Genomic DNA, 18,001 nt, shown 5'->3' with positions numbered 1-18,001 from the left:
AAGACAACAGCAATAATTGGCCATACATCCTTTTTGTTGGTGCAGGGAAGATGAAAAATAAAACCGCTTAAGAAGGTTTACAAACTGGGAACAGGTTTGTCATTTATCTCTGCAAGCTTTCCAGGATTTTCTACTGTTTAGACTTAAGAGGAAAAATAAAAATGGATGTTCTATGTAACATCCTTTTGACCCCTTCAGACACTTATCAGAACCCAAATCACTGCCTTGTGACACTAGCATCACCAACATTTTCTCTTATCATAGTGCTGTAATCAGAAACAAACCAGCACTAACACCTCCCATCTACCTCCCCTCCCTCAATCTCTCTCTCTCCCTCTCTCTCCCTCCCTGCTGCCTCACTCATACCCTGAGCAGCACACAGAGCTGGATAAACGTCTCCATCAGCCCGCAGCACACAGACTCATTTCTCCTCACACCAGCTCTGAGTGGATGCTCAGCAGGGGTGTGTGAGATATTAGCACGCTGTGTGTGGGGGGGGGGGGTTGGAAACTCCTCAGGGACTTCTACCACATCCACACACCAAGGAAGAAGGTAAGCCTGTGGACTTCTTTTAGAAGAGATTCTTGTTTGCTGTTAGGTACCAGAGTGAATTTACAGCCTTTAGGTGTCACACATGTTGTCAGGAGGCCCAGGACAGATTTATAAAAGTGCTTCATGAATATTTTGGAGCTGTTTGGACATTTTTACTCCTGGATATTGAATTCTGCTGTCAATAGAAGTGTGCAGATTGTTTGTAAGTCTGACCTGCATGTGTCTAATCCTTGTTTCGCGTACAAGTTTACAGGCGAACAGTACCACTCACTGAACCCTACCACATGTAATCCTAATGTGCTTAAAAGAAGGAGAGCTCGAAACATTTCGTAAAGATTAGTCTCACTTTCAGAAAAAAGGATTTTTATGTTTGACACACTGACCAGTTAGGTTGTCAACACTTAAAAAACTTATAACCATGCATCAAATATGCATAATTTACTTGCTGAAACATGAGATGGTGAGAACATATTTGGAAAAGGATTCTTTAATGACATTCTAAAGCTGTTTTGAAGGAGAATATTCTGACATCCAATCCAACTAGATCAGTTTGAAGCTTTGATGATTGTACACATCAATTATGATGTCTTTTTACTTAGCTTTAAAAATGTTTGATACTTATGCATAATAACATTAAACCTTGTTTTTATAGCATGTTTCAAATAAGGCTAAAAAAGAACACATACTAAGTAATTTATTTATATTCTAAGAATTCCACTGATTTCTGAAAAGCATGAACAGCCATCATAATGAGTATTAACTTTCATCAACATAGACATGCTCCATACTCTGATTCTAAAGGATATCAGCTTTGTTTTTGATCTTTATATTGATTTAAATGTATCTAAAAAAATATGATAAAAATGAATGGTTTGCTGATATGTGATGAAACTTTTAGGGGGTGGTACACATAATTTATCTAAAAAAATAAAAACAAATTACTCAGTCTTAAAATTATTAGATAAGATTTCTATTGAATTAATTTCTGCTGTATTTAAATGTTTAAAAAGCCATGGATATTATCTGCATGGGTTTTAAATTTGTTCTATAAAAATATGTATAAAAAATATGCAATAGGAAAAAACTTGCCACCAAATTGAACTGAAACTGCTAAATGCTGCCTTCTCTCTTTTCTGAGAACCCACAAACCAGAAATACAGCACAGCAATCCATGGACAGTTAAAGATGTAAATAACTCTTCCTCTTTGACAACTAATCTTTTACTGACACAGCAGAATGCACATTATTGCACAGTTTTCCATAAAGTGAGGCCTTTCTTGAATGCAGTTTCACAGGGTTTGAGCATCAAAGGCACTTTCTGTGCGAGTCTGATGCCGAGGATGTGAAGGTCTAACAAGCCCCTGTCTGCTCTTCATCACTGTAGAGCCAGATATGTGCCCATGAGTATTCATCAGGCAGGGCTAATGGGGCACAGCAGTGTGAGCCTCTGATTTACAGCGGGGCCCCTGTCAGACCTAATGATAGGGCAATGGGGCTGGTTATGGTGAAACAGGTGCTGCACAATGAGCAGATGCAAAGCAATGCTTGCTGAAAGCAAAGGCTGATTGTCATTTTGTCCCCTGCACAAATGCTCATTTGCAATATTATGTTCACACATACATAATTATTGTGCATAGAAATAAGCTCTCTGGAAGTGGAGCTAGAGGCCTGGTGTGTGCATGTGTGTGTGTAAGGGGTGGTGGGGTGGACAGATGTTTCAACCAACAATGGTCAGTGAAGGTAAATTTAATGGTCATTTTACTGCTCCACAAATTGTTCCCAGAATAAATGTCACATTTAATAATCCCTCAGTCCAAGAATTTATTCAGACCAGATGGAGCTGAATGATAAATAACGTCATAAATGAACTCGTAAACTGAATAAAACCTGTTGAATATTTTAAGGTAATTAAAACAGGTGGGCCGAGCCCTCAAGAATCATCTTTACTATTGTCAAGTAATCATTTTAACAACTTAGGCATCAGATGGTGTTAGGGCTGGACCATATGGACCAAACAAAACATGGTTGTTTGCTGAACTCACTCAAAGCCAAAGAACTACAAAAAATACACAGTTGTGTTTTAGCACTGCTGGAGAATGTTAAAACCACATACATTGGTAACTTCAATAAATACATAAATAATGCAATGCTGTTTTATAAAGACAGCTAACAAATTACCTTCACAAAATAAACCAAAATATTCCTTCAGTCAGATAAAGGCCCGAACATCAGTGCTCTATGTCCATGGTTTCCAGCCTCATTAGCATAGCCTGTTAAAAAGAAGTGAGACCTTTTCAGTGGACTTAACTTAAGGAGAATTTATTTTGGTGCAAATGCTTTGCATTTCAGTCCACTGAATTATATTTTGAACGTCTAAGGTCCTTCTCTGAGATCACCAAACTCCAAAAAGCTGAAGCACAAGAGTTTCCTTCTACTTTGATAAGACCTTTTGTCTGATTCAATCAAAGCCTGTAAACGGGAAGATGTTTTGTCCTTTTCCTTTATCCTTTATCTCTGATCATTCTTTTTTTTTTTTTTTTAAGATTTTTTTTTTTTGACTTTTTTATGCCTTTATTCTAGAGACAGGAAAATGGATAGAGTCAGACCAGTGAGAGAGAGAGAGTGAGGAACAACATGGAGCCACAGTTTGGATTCGATCCCAGTCCGCCTGCTCTCAAGGGATAAGCCTCTACACATGGGGCGCACGTTCCAACCACTAGGCCGCCGGTGCCACTGATTGTTCGTTTTAGGGGCTTTAGGAAACACAACGAGCTGATATTATCCATAACAGCATATGAAATGTGAAAAATTAGTGTAAAATCTGGAAAAAAAAGGCAACATCTTTGGTATGATATAAACATTATTTTGTATTTCTCCTCTCTAAGTCATCATATAGGACCCTTTAGAATTATGGTTGTACCATTTGTTTGGACCAAGGATAAGATAAGATAAAAAAAAGGAATTTATTGATCCCTCTTTGGGGGAATTCAGTTGTTACAAAAGCTCAAAGGACAGAACAAGAGTAGATAAGTCACGGATACAAAAATACAAAAAGGACAGATAATAATGAAAATAAAATCATAATGATTGTAAGAATATAAATAAATGTATACACCATTTACACCTTCAACCTTGCCCTGGTTGTTGAAACATACATATCAATATGATATAGTGACTGCATAGTAACCACTACTAATGTGATGTAATGTTGCACAAACATACACAAAAACAACATACAATGTAGAAAAGTATATCATGCTGAGGGACAAACTGTTTCAATACCACTAGACACACAGTTTCACAACTTCTGTCAGTGAAGCTGCTGTAGGTGTTCAGCAGTTGAAGCTCACTCACTGCAGGTCAGCTGGCACAGTTTAACGATGGATCACTGCACAGCCCACACACACACACACACACACATAAATACACACACTGGTAGCTCTCTGCCTGGACCATCCCACACTCACACGTAGTCTTTCCCACAGAGCCGGCAGACAGGAGGAATATGGGCAAATCCGAAAGCCAAATGGATATCATGGAGAAATCAAGTAAACCCGGGAAGCGTCGTTGGACTGTTGCAGAGATTGGGCTGTCTGTGCTGCTGCTGTTGGTCAGCTGTGCCTTGGCCGGGCTAGTGGTCCTCTACACGTCAGTGGTGAAAGGTAACGTCTCTGCTAGGCTCACTGAGGAAAGATCTACATATTACAGATGGTAGCAGCAATGACAAGTGCCTCTCTGCTCTTCTTTTTGTGTGACTGCAAGCTGAGTGGACACAGGAAAAGATCCTGACCCTAGAGACGCTCTCAGACAAGAGTTATTTAAAATTGATGCATAAATGTAATCAAATAGACTTTTTTTTTTAAAAAGGTTTATGTCACTTTCCAGATTTTTAAGGAGTTTTCTTCACCCACACAGAGGCCTTACCATTATGTGGAACTCAAGACTCTTTTTCTTTTTCTTTTTTAGTTTGTTTAAGAAAGTAAGAATCTTACGTGGACTTTTAAAGCACAAGCACAATACTGCATGTATTTTCTCTTGCCTAGATGCTTCTGGTCAATAAAACCTCTTACTTTTAAATGACATTTTCCCCTCTGTATCTTTCATCCATTTCAGAACAAGCCACCAGGATGAGTGTGTCACAGAGCTCAACAAGTGAAGGTGAGCTTTGGTCGCGTTAAGCCTATAAACTGAGCGCAGAATAAACTGTGGGATGAGTGGGTTGGCGTGTGTCATATTTGAGGCTGCACTTCTGATAGTTACCCTGTAATACTGTAATTCCCTTTACTGCCTCATCAGCGGAGTCACACAAAAGTCTACAGAGTCACTGCTGACACAGACTTGTCCCTCTCTAACACACTCATAGAGACTGTGCCATGGATAAAGGCTTTTTTAGGATGTCATCTATATTTCAACCTATCTGAGTGTCATTTGTCCAAAAGGCTTTCTTGTAAATGTTGATATTGATTTCTCCAGGCCAGTTTTTTCACTTGAGTCCAAGCGAAGTGTGCACGACTGCAGACTGCGTCACTGCAGGTTAGAGGAACTATTTCTTTCTGCTCTCCTGCTCTGTGATATTCTAAACAAAGTTAACCCCAGATTCATGCAAAACACATTTGATGTCCCTCCCCCCCCCCCCCCACCATTTTTTTCCTCCTGAAACCTTGAAGCTGCTCGACTCCTGCAGAACATGGACCAGTCTGCAAAGCCCTGTGACAACTTCTACCAGTACGCCTGCGGGGGTTGGCTGGAACGACATGTCATCCCAGAGACGAGCTCCCGTCACAGCGTCTTTGACATTCTGAGGGACAAACTGGAGATTGTCCTCAAAGGTCAGCTCAATGTTCATTGGTCGGTGTACGGTAGAGTTCGGGGCTGTGCGTGGGTTTTATTCAGAGAGGAAACATCTGTGTGTGTGTGTGTGTGTGTGTGTGTGTGTTTTTGTCTGTTGTTGCAGGTGTTCTTGAGACAGAGAGTCAACAGGACAGAGATGCCATAAAGAAGGCCAAAATCCTGTACAACTCCTGCATGAATGAAAGTAAGGATCTCTTTATGCAGTGTCAAAAAGGATGTTCACTTCTGAAAAAAGGCAAGGTTGTTGATAAAAACTGTTAGTCAGGGCAAATATTTAAGGCATTTGTTCATCTTTATAAGACTTTTCAAGTATTTTCGAGTTTTGAAACCTACAGATACTCTGCTCGACAGAAAGAGCTGCCAATAGTTTTTTCTTCCACTGCTTCATCAAGGCTTAAAAATAGCCATTGACAATCACACACTAGTAAAAATTACAGACAGACTACAGTGTTGTGGTATTTTCAGGCCTCATAGAGCAGCGTGACTCGCAGCCCCTCCTCAAGCTCATCAACAGTATCGGGGACTGGCCCGTGGCGTCAGATGACTGGAACACCACCACAGGTAGATGAATATCCCTGAACCACAATCTGATGAATGTTTACAGTTTTTTTTATGTACAGTGTGCACATGCAATACATCCACACACCAAAAAAATCCAAAAAAACATTCCCACTCAAATACATGTGCTCACACAAAGCTCGTGTGGGCTATATTTGTAGTCAGGGAAATGCTGAGTACCAGCTTTGTTGGCGGGATCAAGAGGCCGCTGAGGCTCTTCAGCTGAGCAGTCAGGTGTGGAGTTTGGGAGCGTGATGAGTGGGCAGAGGAGCAGGGCCTCACTCAGGACTGAGAAGGAGGAGGCTTTAAATAGTCTACTCTGCTCTTCCCAAAGCTCCTGGCTTCTGCCACTTCAATTAAATGTAACCATGGATGGTGGCTCTAACAGAATTGACCACACATAGCTGCACACACAGATTTACACAGAGAGACCATTAAAATTAGCAGAATGGGAAAAGAGGGGACCTGCTTTTTTTTTTCTCTGGCTGCCACATTGAAAAGCTCTTCACAGCTAAACTGTGTATAAATGAAGTGCCACTTTCTTCCTCATGTTGCAGAGGAAGCATGGAGCCTGGAGGACACACTGGCGACTCTCACCAGCCGTTTCAACAAGAAGGTTCTGCTGGACATGTACGTGTGGACGGACGATCGTGACTCCCGGCGTCATATCATTTATGTAAGATTGATGACTATTGGTGCACAGATAACCAGTAACAGATCTGCTTTCATTAAACAGTCCTTTGCTTTCCTTTTACATTTTTATCATAAAAGGCAAATCCCAAGAAAAGACAAAGAACAACAGTGTGTATTTCTAAGCAGGGATTAATTCAAAGTTGTTATCCTTGGGACTTCCTATGAAGGTGTACATTGGTTTGACTACATATCGACTGAAGTATTCGTGTGCATGGTAATGTTCAGGGTAACTCGAGTAGATGTTTCTCGCGTAAAAGAACAAGATAATCAGACTTTGGCTACAAAGACAATAATTGTTAGTAGGTTTAGAAATCACAGGGCTACTCACAACACACGTTACATGGACAATGATAACAATGATATTAAGATACAGCGATTCTATGACGTTTGATACATTATAATGATACATCATGATATCTAATTAACGTCCGTTCTTGTTACTCTCATTTATGTCATAAGGATTCATGATGTAGTGACGCGGGGAGGTAATATATATTATACTGTATATATTTATACAGGCTATATAAATATTTTAGATATATTTTGTTGTTTTGTTGGACAATTGCAAGAGTCAGGAAGACGACATATATTTCTGTTTTGATATCCATGCCTATTTGCTAGTGGGGGGGGGGTTATAATTCTGCTTAAATGTTGGGACACTGAAGGGTTAATATTAGAAAAATGTATGCATACAACAAATAGCTTAAAGATCTCCTTTTATATTATGTTAAGACTGACCAGCCAGGACTCGGAATGCCATCAAGAGATTATTACTTCAATGATGGAAATTACAAGAAGGTAAGGTCTTACATAATCGGTTTACCAATATGACACTCAAAAAACTCCAAAACAACAACACATCTTTGACTTCATTCTTAAGGTATCTTAAACTGTAAAGGACTTTGGTTTTATTTGACATATCTGTGTTTGAGATATTTGCCTCTTTCGCAGTACAAAGAAGGTGAAAGACATTATGTTTGTTATGTGAACCGCATTAAAGAGCTACACACAAGCTTTGATTCACAGTAAAAGCTGCACCAAAACGACTTCTACTAAAGAAATAGTCCAAATTAGTTTCAATTTTGAACAATAAACTTTGGTTTTGAGTAACTCGTGTTATTTTCATTGTGTTGACAACCGTAACTTCGTTCACCACAGCTGTCCTGACATAACCTTAAATTTGATGTGGAAACAAGTTTGACAGCTTGTGATTGCATCACAGGTTCGAGAGGCCTACCTTCATTTCATGGTTTCCATCGCAAAGATAACCCGAGAGGACAAGAACTTGACTCAGGAAGACGACCGTGTGTGGGAGGAAATGATGCAAGTGCTGGAGTTGGAGACAGACATCGCCAATGTGAGTGCCAGCCACAACAGGAAATAAAACTGTGTAAAGAGCGATAAAGAAAATGAATGATGACAAGATGAAAAACAGCACCTCCTCTCTGCTCCCATTAAATGAGAGAATCAGTTCATATTTCATTTGAATGTTGGGGATCAGCCAAGCTTTTAACCTTTCATTTTTAGTGCCTGTCAAGAGCATGCCAAAGGAGACTTTTATGATGAAAGAAGAGCAAAATGTTAATGTAGATTAAAAAAGTATCAGTTAGTAGAAGAACTTTCCCTTTCTGTTGCTGTGCAGGCTACCTCACCGGCAGAGGAGCGCCAAGATGTCACCATCCTCTACAATAAGATGACGCTGGGAGAGCTGCAGAGCACTTACAGCCTTAATGTAAGTGTAATTTCACTTCTTTCTTATGTGTTACATTAGCTTTTTACTAAGACACTGTATCTTTGAAATCAGAGTAGGATAACTAAATAAAGGAATAAATATATTTTCACTTAGTAATAAACAGTTCAGGTGCCTTTGAACAAGGCAATTTTGTGCAGTCTACGTGTTAGGGTTGTAAGCCATGGAAACGACTAGTCTCTGATTAGCTGGCGGATGTGAAATAAACAAATATTTAAACAAATTTGGGAAATTTAACCACAACTTATCAATCAGCCAGGGCTTGAAAACAGACATTAGCATGTTTAGTTTAATGTCGACCCCCAAGGGATCATGTTTATTTATGTTCACTTTACCTGAAAAATTATAAGAAATGAGATACAAACATACTTTACTATACTTTCTTTTAGAGAATCTTATTTTTTTTTTAATGATAATGTCATGTGATAATGTATGTTACAAACAGGTAGCTTAACATTGTCCCAAATTAAATAGATTAACCTGCTACCACTTCTATAGCATTAACATGTTTTATCTTTTATGTTTTATCGGGGGACAAAATGTAATAAGTAGCTAGTTGCCTAAAAGAGCTAAATTTATTTCGTCAATAAGGTTTAAAGTGTGAAGTTAAGTTTTGATCAGGATAGCTGTTCACCCTGTTTCCATTCTTTCTTTGTGCTAATCTGAGCTAAAAGTCGGCTGGCTCTAGATAGTTTTGGACAAGAAAGCATTAAGAATACGTGTATTCCCTTTAATGATGAACTTTTCCTTCAATACTGTACAACAGTAACCTTGAGAATAGATCCAACTAACAGCTGACAGCTTTAATGCACTTATAGACAGATGACAACAGTCTTTGTCTTCAGCTAAGTTAAGTTAAAAGACTGCTAGCTCAACCCATGTCTCTGGAAGAAAGCAAACAAGTATATTATCAGAATGTACAACTACTCCTCTATGAGGTAGGAACCTAAGATTAGCGTACAGCTAACAAAGTACAGTGTTCTGCTTCTGATCACAGTAGTTCTCGTTCAGGTAACTTAGTACAAGTGTGAGCAAACATTGTGTAACAGTGGATGAAGGTAGGCTACTGACACATTTCTTATTGTATGTGGGTACGCAATGGATTCAATAACATGTACAGTGGTGCTTACCTAACCTCAGCCATGTCTGTAGTTTTTTTTTTAAAGTGATAACTTGCGGGTTCAGGTTTACTTGTTACATGGTAATAGTAACAGGTGCTAGACTGGCTTTACCTGAAAGTTCAATATTTCAAAATGTCTTCCAAGTGTTGCTGAAACTTTTTCTCCATTTTGGTTTAGTTTATTGTTTATACTTCTATTCATAACGTACAACCAGCAGACTTTGAGATCATTGCTGTTCCCATCTTCTCTCTTCCCTTTTCCAGGGTTTTAACTGGACACGATTTATTCAAGGGGTGCTTTCAAGTGTGTCCATTGCGGTGCAGCCGGAGGAGGAGGTGGTGGTTTACAGCGCTCCCTACCTTGAGAAGATGAATGACGTTCTCTCCAGACACAGTGTCAGGTCACTCCAAGAGTTCTAAGCAAAATGTAGCAAATGAAAATCTTATTATAACAGAATATGTACAACTGAGCCAAAAAAAATCTAACAAAAAAATCATTAATCTTTACAGAACTATGCAGAACTACCTCACCTGGCAGCTCATCTTCGACAGAGTTAATAGCCTGAGCCGTCGTTTCAAAGATGCCAGAGCGCGTTACAGGAAGGTGGGATGAGTATGACACAACAGAACGGCACACATTAACACAAGACTGTCAGAAACTGAAATAACAGTGTGCTTCTTTCTGTGTCTGTGTGTTATCAGACTCTCTATGGGACCACTGTGGAGGATGCTTGGTGGAGGGAATGTGTCCGTTATGTTCAGAGCAGCATGGAGAACGCTGTTGGAGCGCTATATGTGCAAGAGACCTTTGCAGGAGAGGGCAAACAAATGGTGAGTCCTTTTTGGTACTGTGGCTGCCAACGGAGCAAACTAGCTGCTGCAAATGCAAAAAAGTTACTGCAAAGAGTCTTCAAAATGCTTTAAAGAAAATGCATATTCAGTCATCACAACAGGAGTGACTTTTGGGTGTGTCGTTGAACTTGCATCCTTTCTGGATTTGTAGTCAGTCTTGTTATTAGTCTTTTGACCGATGCAGCTCTTGTCAGTCATCGAAGTGAATCCTACAAACATAACAAAAACACTGTTTCTTTTTAAAGCAAGCAGATACTTTTACTGTAACGATTAGGGTTTATGTCCAACAAGGAATTCAAACTGTAACTTTCACATTTTGCATTGTTATCAAGAAATAAAATGATGTACATTGTTCTCATTAAAATACATTTTAAGACAAGTTACACTTTTTAGACTCCAAACTGCATTGTGTGATATTTAATCAAGAAAAAAAACAAGTGACATGTTCAATTAAATGCACTGTTGTAATATGACAAATATTACATAGCATCCATAATAAAGACAAGAGCAATGAAACAGCCACATGGTATTTATAATTATTCCAATCTATTTTTCTTCATCCTGTGCTTTATGCAACATACAGGACTCATGATCGGCCATAAATATCTATTTTATAAACAACATGTATCATGTATTAGCTGAGGCCACGTAATCATGATAGAGTGTGGTTGCACTGTCAACAGGTCAGTGACCTTATCAGAAAGATCCAGCAGGCGTATGTGGAAACACTTGAGGAGTTAAACTGGATGGATACTCCCTCCAAAGAGAAGGCAAGAGAGAAGGTAAAAAAAAAAACACAGCCAAGATAAGAGACTAAGAGTGTATCCTCTCTAGAAATTAAAAAAAAAATTGATTTCTGTAACTATGGAGAAATCTTAATGTGATCATAGTGTGTTATACTTATTATGCTGTCGCTCTTGTAGGCCATGGCAATCAAGGAGCACATTGGCTATCCAGATCACATTCTGCAGGAAAGCAACCAGAAGCTTGACAAAGAATACGCTCATGTAAGTGACTTCTATTTCCGGGCCAAGTGTTAATAACGGATGGATTCACTTTTTACTGATTTGATCTGTTTGTCCTTCCAGCTTAATTATAGTGATGAACATTATTTCGAGAACATCCTGGAGAACCTCAGGTCAGAAGCACAGAAGAGCCTGAAGAAGCTCAGAGAGCCGGTTGACCCTGACCTGTAAGCTTTTGATACACCTGTAATTTGAAGCTGTTAGTACAACACACTCAGGCCGTAATCATATTTTAAGTGTATGATATCAAACACAATCAAGGTCGACAAAACGGCATTCCCTTATTCAAAATGTAATTACATAATGTGTCTGACTGTTTTTAAGATTGGTAAGTAGTTTGGGCTCAGACAAATAGCTGCATGAGAGATAAAATAACATGGACTTGATGTATTTATGTTCTTGTTTTAGTTGTTGTTGAAGATTTAATTGAAAAATGGCGGCCTTGGTTTGGAAATATGTTCTCTGTTGTATCTTTTTTTTAAACCCTTTGCTGACCACTCCTCAGGTGGATCATTGGTGCTGCTGTAGTGAATGCATTCTACTCCCCCAACAGAAACCAGATTGGTAAGACCTTTATGAGAATCAATGAGGTCGTCAGTAGCTTGTATTAAAAATCAGAGATTTTTTTTCCATGTAGAACCACAGTCCTTCTTTATTGTAAACCTGTTTAGTCCCGTCAGCACTTTTGGTGTTTTCACTGCTGTTGTTTTTGTCCGTCCTCAGTGTTTCCAGCAGGAATCCTGCAGCCACCTTTCTTTAGTAAACAACAGCATCAGGCCCTCAACTTTGGTGGGATAGGAATGGTCATCGGCCATGAGATCACACATGGATTTGATGATAATGGTGAGACATGAGTGATTCATCATGAAAATGTTGTGAAGTCTGAACTGATCAATTCAGTTGATCAGCTTCTGTCATTTTATAATATATTAAAGGTAGAGTCAGTAACAATGTTTGTTGCAGCTTGTAAAGACAACATTCAAATTTGACTCAAAGTGATGATTAAGCAGCGTTACTTTAATAGAAGTCTACATTTGATTTTTAAGGAGCTACTGACTCTATCTTTAACAGCTGTGATAGGTTACATGCATCATGTTCGGTAAACAGACCACATCTCTTAATACACTGTGTTTCCCTGCAGGACGGAATTTTGACAAGGACGGTAATATGCTAAACTGGTGGAGTAATTACTCTGCAGAGCATTTTAAAGAGCAGTCACAGTGCATGGTGCAACAATACGGCAACTTCAACTGGAAGCTAGCAGGTGGACAGAATGTAAGCAAACTGAAGTGACATGTTTGTTTTCTATTTACTATTATCCTTGACAATATAAACCATGTATTAAGTGGCCACCAAATGAGTTATTCTCATGCGAGTGTGTGTGTTTATGTTTGTTGGGGTAAATGCAGGTCAGTGGTATCAGCACTTTAGGGGAGAACATTGCAGACAATGGAGGGGTCCGTCAAGCATACAAGGTTTGGTTTTAGCTGCCAAAATACAAAACAACGTGTTTCTTTTCTGCAGCAGTTATTTTCTTCAAATGTTTGTACAAACTTTTTGCTCATGTGAAATCTGTGTTTAAATGTGTATGTGTGTTTACAGGCGTATCTAAAGTGGGTGGAGATGCAGGGGGAAGAGCCTCGTCTGCCTGGTCTCGATATGGATCACAAGCAACTTTTCTTTCTTAACTTTGCCCAAGTAAGTATAACAAACAGGGGGAAAATTTGATTTCCAAATGTCCTATTTTAGCAGACAGGGGGCAGACAGCGGTTTCTCCATCAGCGGTCAAGGGCAAAATCCCAGGAGGTGCATTCTTAAGTTGATGTTGGGAAGTAAACACTGGGACAAAGTGAAAGGGTCGGGGGGTTAGGTGCTGAGCCAATCCCAGAACAAATCAGTGTTCAGGAACACACAAAGGGGATAAGATGAGCTGCCAAAGAAAAGAGCAATTCGCTGCCAGGGAATTTACAGAATAAGCAGAAAACGGGAAGCCACAATATTACAGGTCTAACCTCTGATTTCACAAGTCTATAACTCTCTTTCTATAACTGACTTTTGTGGTTGCCAGTTAGTTATTGTCTTCCAGCTTGAATCAGACGTGCACAGATAAAAGCTAATAATGATATGAAATGTACTGTGTAATAATAGAGCATAAACAGAGAGTATATTTGTGCTATAATACACATTTTGTTTCCGGTTAAATGTTCATTTTTGTTTGGTGAATTCTTTTTAAAACTTGATCACACTCTACTCATGAATCTCTTTTCTAGGTGTGGTGTGGTGCTTATCGGCCTGAGTATGCCAGCCAGTCAATCAAGACCGACTCACACAGTCCTTTAGAATACAGGTAAAGAGCTGAAGCATACTCACATATACCTCAGAACCAAAACTTATTCTATAGAGTTGTATGAATTCAATTAGTGTAGAAGTCAAGAATGACCATTGTTGTTATTCATTTCTTATTTTCTTAAGTTGAGTTCAGGGTTGAACTATTTTGATATTATTATGTTTTTATGTTTCTTTGGCCTATTTTTGGCTTTATTGGATAGAACATCTGAAGAGAAACAGGAAACTTCGGGAGGAGGGAGTGGGAACGACATTAAACAAAGGGCTGATGTCAGACTAGAACCCGCCGCTGCGATGAGGACTATAGCCTCTGTACATGGGGCGACATAACCGCTAAACTATCCAGCGCCCCGCAAATATTATATATTACAACAATGGCTAAATATTGCATGTGATCTCAATAAATAAAGGCTGCATTTCAATCCAAGCATGTAGTGTAAAGTTACAGAGACACTGCATTGTAATAAATATATATAGTTATACGGGCTAATTTTATATTATGAAATAATAACCGTTTTGTACAGCAGGCTATTTTTGCTGTATTTAGCCCACTACTATTACCTCAGCAGTTGGTGCAGACCAAAAACAAAGCTGAAAAAAAAATCTCAGGTTTAAAAAACAAGACTCAATAAAACTTTGCCTCACTTTGCCTCTTTGAATTAACAGATTTACCACACTATAGATTAAAGCCTAACACCAAGTTCTCAACTCACTACAGCTCCTTATGCTAATCTAATTACTGTGAAGCTACACTTTTACTAAGAAGTGCTAAGCATTTATAACATACCACCTTTTTTTTCCCTTTTTTTATAGGGTGCTTGGATCTCTCCAGAATTTTGAAGCGTTCTCAGAAGCTTTTCAGTGCCAAAAGGGGAGTATTATGAACCCCGAGCAGAAGTGCCGTGTCTGGTAGATTGTTTTTACTCCACAGATATTTATTTATTGAGGACAACTCAAATCAAAAGAACAAGTTGCAGTTGGAGACATTGTTCCTATTCCAATATATTTGGATATTGGATGTTGTGCATTTCAAATGGATGACATCCTGGCCATCCTTGTTTAAAAACTAACAGCATGTTTAATCACAAAAGGAAACTTGCTTGGGCATCTTCTCAAGTTTAAAGTGTTGTCTCTGGATGAGTAGGTCACCTGTCCTTTGCTGTCACACTTAGTGAGGAGTTGGTAAATAAAATGTCTTACATTAAAATAAAAACTGAGCTCACAGGGACGGCCTTAATGCTTTGCCAGCCTTCCTTAAATTAATCTTTTGTGCCGATTTTTGTGATTTACTCTTAAAAATTTGTCCTCTCTCTGACTTAACGTTTTTAAGACATCGCGCCAGTTCAGAAGAAACAACGGTCAAAAATAAAACTTTGACTAGAGAGAATAAAATAAATGAAAGCTGTGGGCTTTGCTGAAGTAATGCTTCAATAGAATTAGTCACACTCTGAGAGTTCTGTTCATTCACTCTTATATGAAACACATTATCTTAAGACTTTAAGACTGTTAAATCTTTGCAGCTTTAACCTTAAATTAGCATTCTGCTAAAGCTGCTGCTTTCGACATTTCTTCACTGACAAAGTGGATAAAGATGTAATATTTATGAAGATACTGAGTTCTTTATCGAGCATTACTTTTTTTCTAATTGTCTTTATCAGGTTCTGCAAATGGTTGTTGCTGAATACTCACTGCAGAAATGTTTATGTATGCCATGACTGTTTGCTGTAAAATAATAATAATAATAATAATAATTTTCCAGATGTTTTGAACATTATTGGTGTGTCTGCTGCTTCGTAGCTTGTGTCAAAAATACCTAAGGGTGACGTGATAATGATGGAAAGGTTTCACTTTAAATGGGTACAACCCGGTTTAGGTACAGAGTTTACACTCAGATACTCATAATGGTTGTGTTGTGTAGTCAGACCATTACTCCCTAGATTTATTGAAATCTATTATAACTGCTTGTATCATATCTGTACGTTTATACTGAGCTTGAAATACTGATTGATTTGTTGAGCAAATGTACTTTCCTTTATCAAACAATCTGACCACAGTGCTTACAAGACTTGTACCCTCTGGGCATAGCCAATTACATGCTGAAAAGGGGGTGGGAAAAGAAAACCTCCTCAGATAGCTTCACACATGGCTGAGCAGCAGATGAAGTGCTTTGCCCTCTGATCTCACATTGATCTGTTCTGTGTAAGATGAAAGGATGAAGTGCAGTGTGCTGAAGCATGGTGACCGCCAGTAGCCAAACCACAAGCCACAATCATTAAAGAGATGGCTAGGGCCAGGACTGTTATTTTCTACCTTTATTAACAAGTAATGACAGGAGAATCAAAGCAGAGGGGATGCAGGTAGCAGCATCAGGAAGCTACGGTGTTGTGTGCTGAACAGAGCTTTTATTTAGAAGGAAAGAAAAACAGCCTCTAAATGTTTGCTTGTCATTGATCAAATTCAGGATGCTTTGGTAACCTGAAGACGACTTTTGGGCTTCGACAGAGGCTGCTGAATTGAATGTACATATTGAAGCTTTACGCTCTCAGTCCGTCTCTCAGTCTTCACATATTTACTGTTACTCTTAGCACTGTTTTTCTAAGAATGTAAATGTTGATAATGTGCTCACATGTTAAAGCTAAAGTTTGACATTTCAGGAATCATTACGCTGATTCGCTTTCTGGCAGAGTTGGACGAGATAAACGATACCACACTCATGTCTGTTAAATATAAGCTACAACCAACAGGTGGTTACAGTAGCTTGGCATTAAGTTAGTAACAGTTAGCTCTGTCAAACAAAAACTGACCCTCTCAGACTTACACTAATTTCCTTTTTTAAATCTGCTTAAAAAGAAAGGTGTAAAGATATTAAACAGCATTTTACCAGAGCTTATTGGCTGGATAAGCGCTTTTGGATTCCCAGTTTATTTTGTGGTTTCCAAGGACAGCAAACCAAAATGCCACTGTATGTAACAGCCAATCAGAGCGGCAAAATCTGTGATGCAGGAGCAAGTGGATATGCTATAGCTTGTTCCAATTTCCAATTCCTGGTGCTTGTAGAATCAATCAATGATTATTTGTATAGTGCCAATTCATAACAAGTGATATCTCGAGAACCATACAAGAAACTATAACATTTCAGATCATTCCACATCAACATCTTGGTTTTTGACCAAAATGCGTCACCTTGGCTTAAACCTCCCTTTATTAGATCAAACAGTTTTGATTAATCAGGTCAGGCAGATCAAACCAGTTTTCAATGGTTTTCCTGATCCTCGGCACTAACAATTAGCTCATGGTTTTCACAGAAAAAGTTCATCTTTTGGATTTTGTTTGGAAAGATTTTAACTAGACTAGCTTTTCCCCACTGTTTAAAGTCTTTGTGCTAATCTTAGCTAACTTTCTTAGAGCTTCTTATTTATAAGACACGCATGACGGTGGAAACAGTCCTTTAATCTTGTTCTTTCCAGGAAAGAGAACAAGTGTATCTCGTGAAATGTCAAAGCCTTTTATTTTGAACAAGAAGGCACATGTATCATGTCTGGTTCAAAGAGATGCTGGAGGAGGAATCATAAGCTACAGTGCAAAGAGAAGGCTGCTGTTTGAAAGGCAACAGCTGAAGCTCGGACTATTGTTTATTTTGTCCGGTTTTATTCAAGTTTAAAGAATATATATATAGTAGAAACTGTTAGCTGAACAAGAATGGGAAGGTTAAATTGAACGTTTTATTGTAGATACTAGGTGTTCTATACTGCAGTATTTACATATAAATAGTCATTATTATATATTAAATAAGAGAGCTGATATATCTTGCCTTAGTTCTAGCTTCACATCGGCTGAAGTTGTGTGGTTTAGAAATTCAGAAGCCAAGAACAAATACATTTTTGTACTATATAAACATGTTTATGTGTATACCCATCAGAGGATTTTATTTATCTACATGAATATTTAAGACATGTCATTGTTGCTTTGCAAGAATTCAGATGTTAAAGATGTTTTATGAATGTTCCTGCTGCTATGTAACGATGTAGATTGCCATTAAAGTGACTGTCTCTACTGGTTCCACTGGTATCATCTCAAGTCTCTCCTTTGCATGAACATGTGTGTATAAAAACCTGACATCTTTGCAAAGGCAAAAAAATACAAGAGGATAAGAATGCTTCTATATCTATAATTTACTTTATTCACATTTTAGTTCAGAAAAAAATATATTTAACAATTAATGCATGCGCGAGGTAGGACTACACCATCTTAATT

The 18,001-nt window shown here is 38.5% G+C and overlaps 1 protein-coding gene across 2 annotated transcripts; it reads left to right on the top strand.

The window, feature by feature from the left end:
- Positions 1-361: 361 nt before the first annotated feature.
- mmel1 (membrane metallo-endopeptidase-like 1) lies at positions 362-17,805 on the top strand. 2 transcript variants are annotated; one of them, XM_065954721.1, is made up of 25 exons: positions 362-552; positions 3,133-3,398; positions 4,038-4,214; positions 4,666-4,710; positions 5,026-5,085; positions 5,220-5,381; positions 5,507-5,587; positions 5,869-5,964; positions 6,519-6,637; positions 7,387-7,452; positions 7,877-8,011; positions 8,297-8,386; positions 9,789-9,925; positions 10,035-10,128; positions 10,227-10,355; positions 11,060-11,158; positions 11,300-11,383; positions 11,465-11,568; positions 11,907-11,965; positions 12,125-12,244; positions 12,543-12,676; positions 12,811-12,876; positions 13,004-13,099; positions 13,672-13,748; positions 14,561-17,805. In XM_065954721.1, exons 3-25 carry the CDS (start codon positions 4,058-4,060, stop codon positions 14,658-14,660), a joined length of 2,310 nt encoding a protein of 769 aa, XP_065810793.1. In that variant the 5' UTR covers positions 362-552; positions 3,133-3,398; positions 4,038-4,057; the 3' UTR covers positions 14,661-17,805. The 2 variants fall into 2 exon arrangements, with proteins under 2 accessions (XP_065810793.1, XP_020484682.1); XM_020629026.3 differs by lacking the exon at positions 3,133-3,398.
- The last annotated feature ends 196 nt before the right edge of the window (positions 17,806-18,001 follow it).

This window comes from Labrus bergylta, chromosome 5, assembly GCF_963930695.1.
Source record: "Labrus bergylta chromosome 5, fLabBer1.1, whole genome shotgun sequence".
Classification (NCBI taxonomy): domain Eukaryota; kingdom Metazoa; phylum Chordata; class Actinopteri; order Labriformes; family Labridae; genus Labrus; species Labrus bergylta.
The sequence above is the reverse complement of the archived record's forward strand: the minus strand, read 5'-3'. Positions and strand labels throughout refer to the sequence as shown.

Excerpts from the sequence above, each read along its gene's own strand:
- mmel1 (XM_020629026.3), top strand. The coding sequence starts at position 4,058 with ATGGGCAAATCCGAAAGCCAAATGGATATCATGGAGAAATCAAGTAAA. Across the intron at positions 5,965-6,518 it reads TGACTGGAACACCACCACAG|AGGAAGCATGGAGCCTGGAG; the intron begins GTAGATGAATAT and ends CTCATGTTGCAG. Across the intron at positions 9,926-10,034 it reads CTCTCCAGACACAGTGTCAG|AACTATGCAGAACTACCTCA; the intron begins GTCACTCCAAGA and ends TAATCTTTACAG.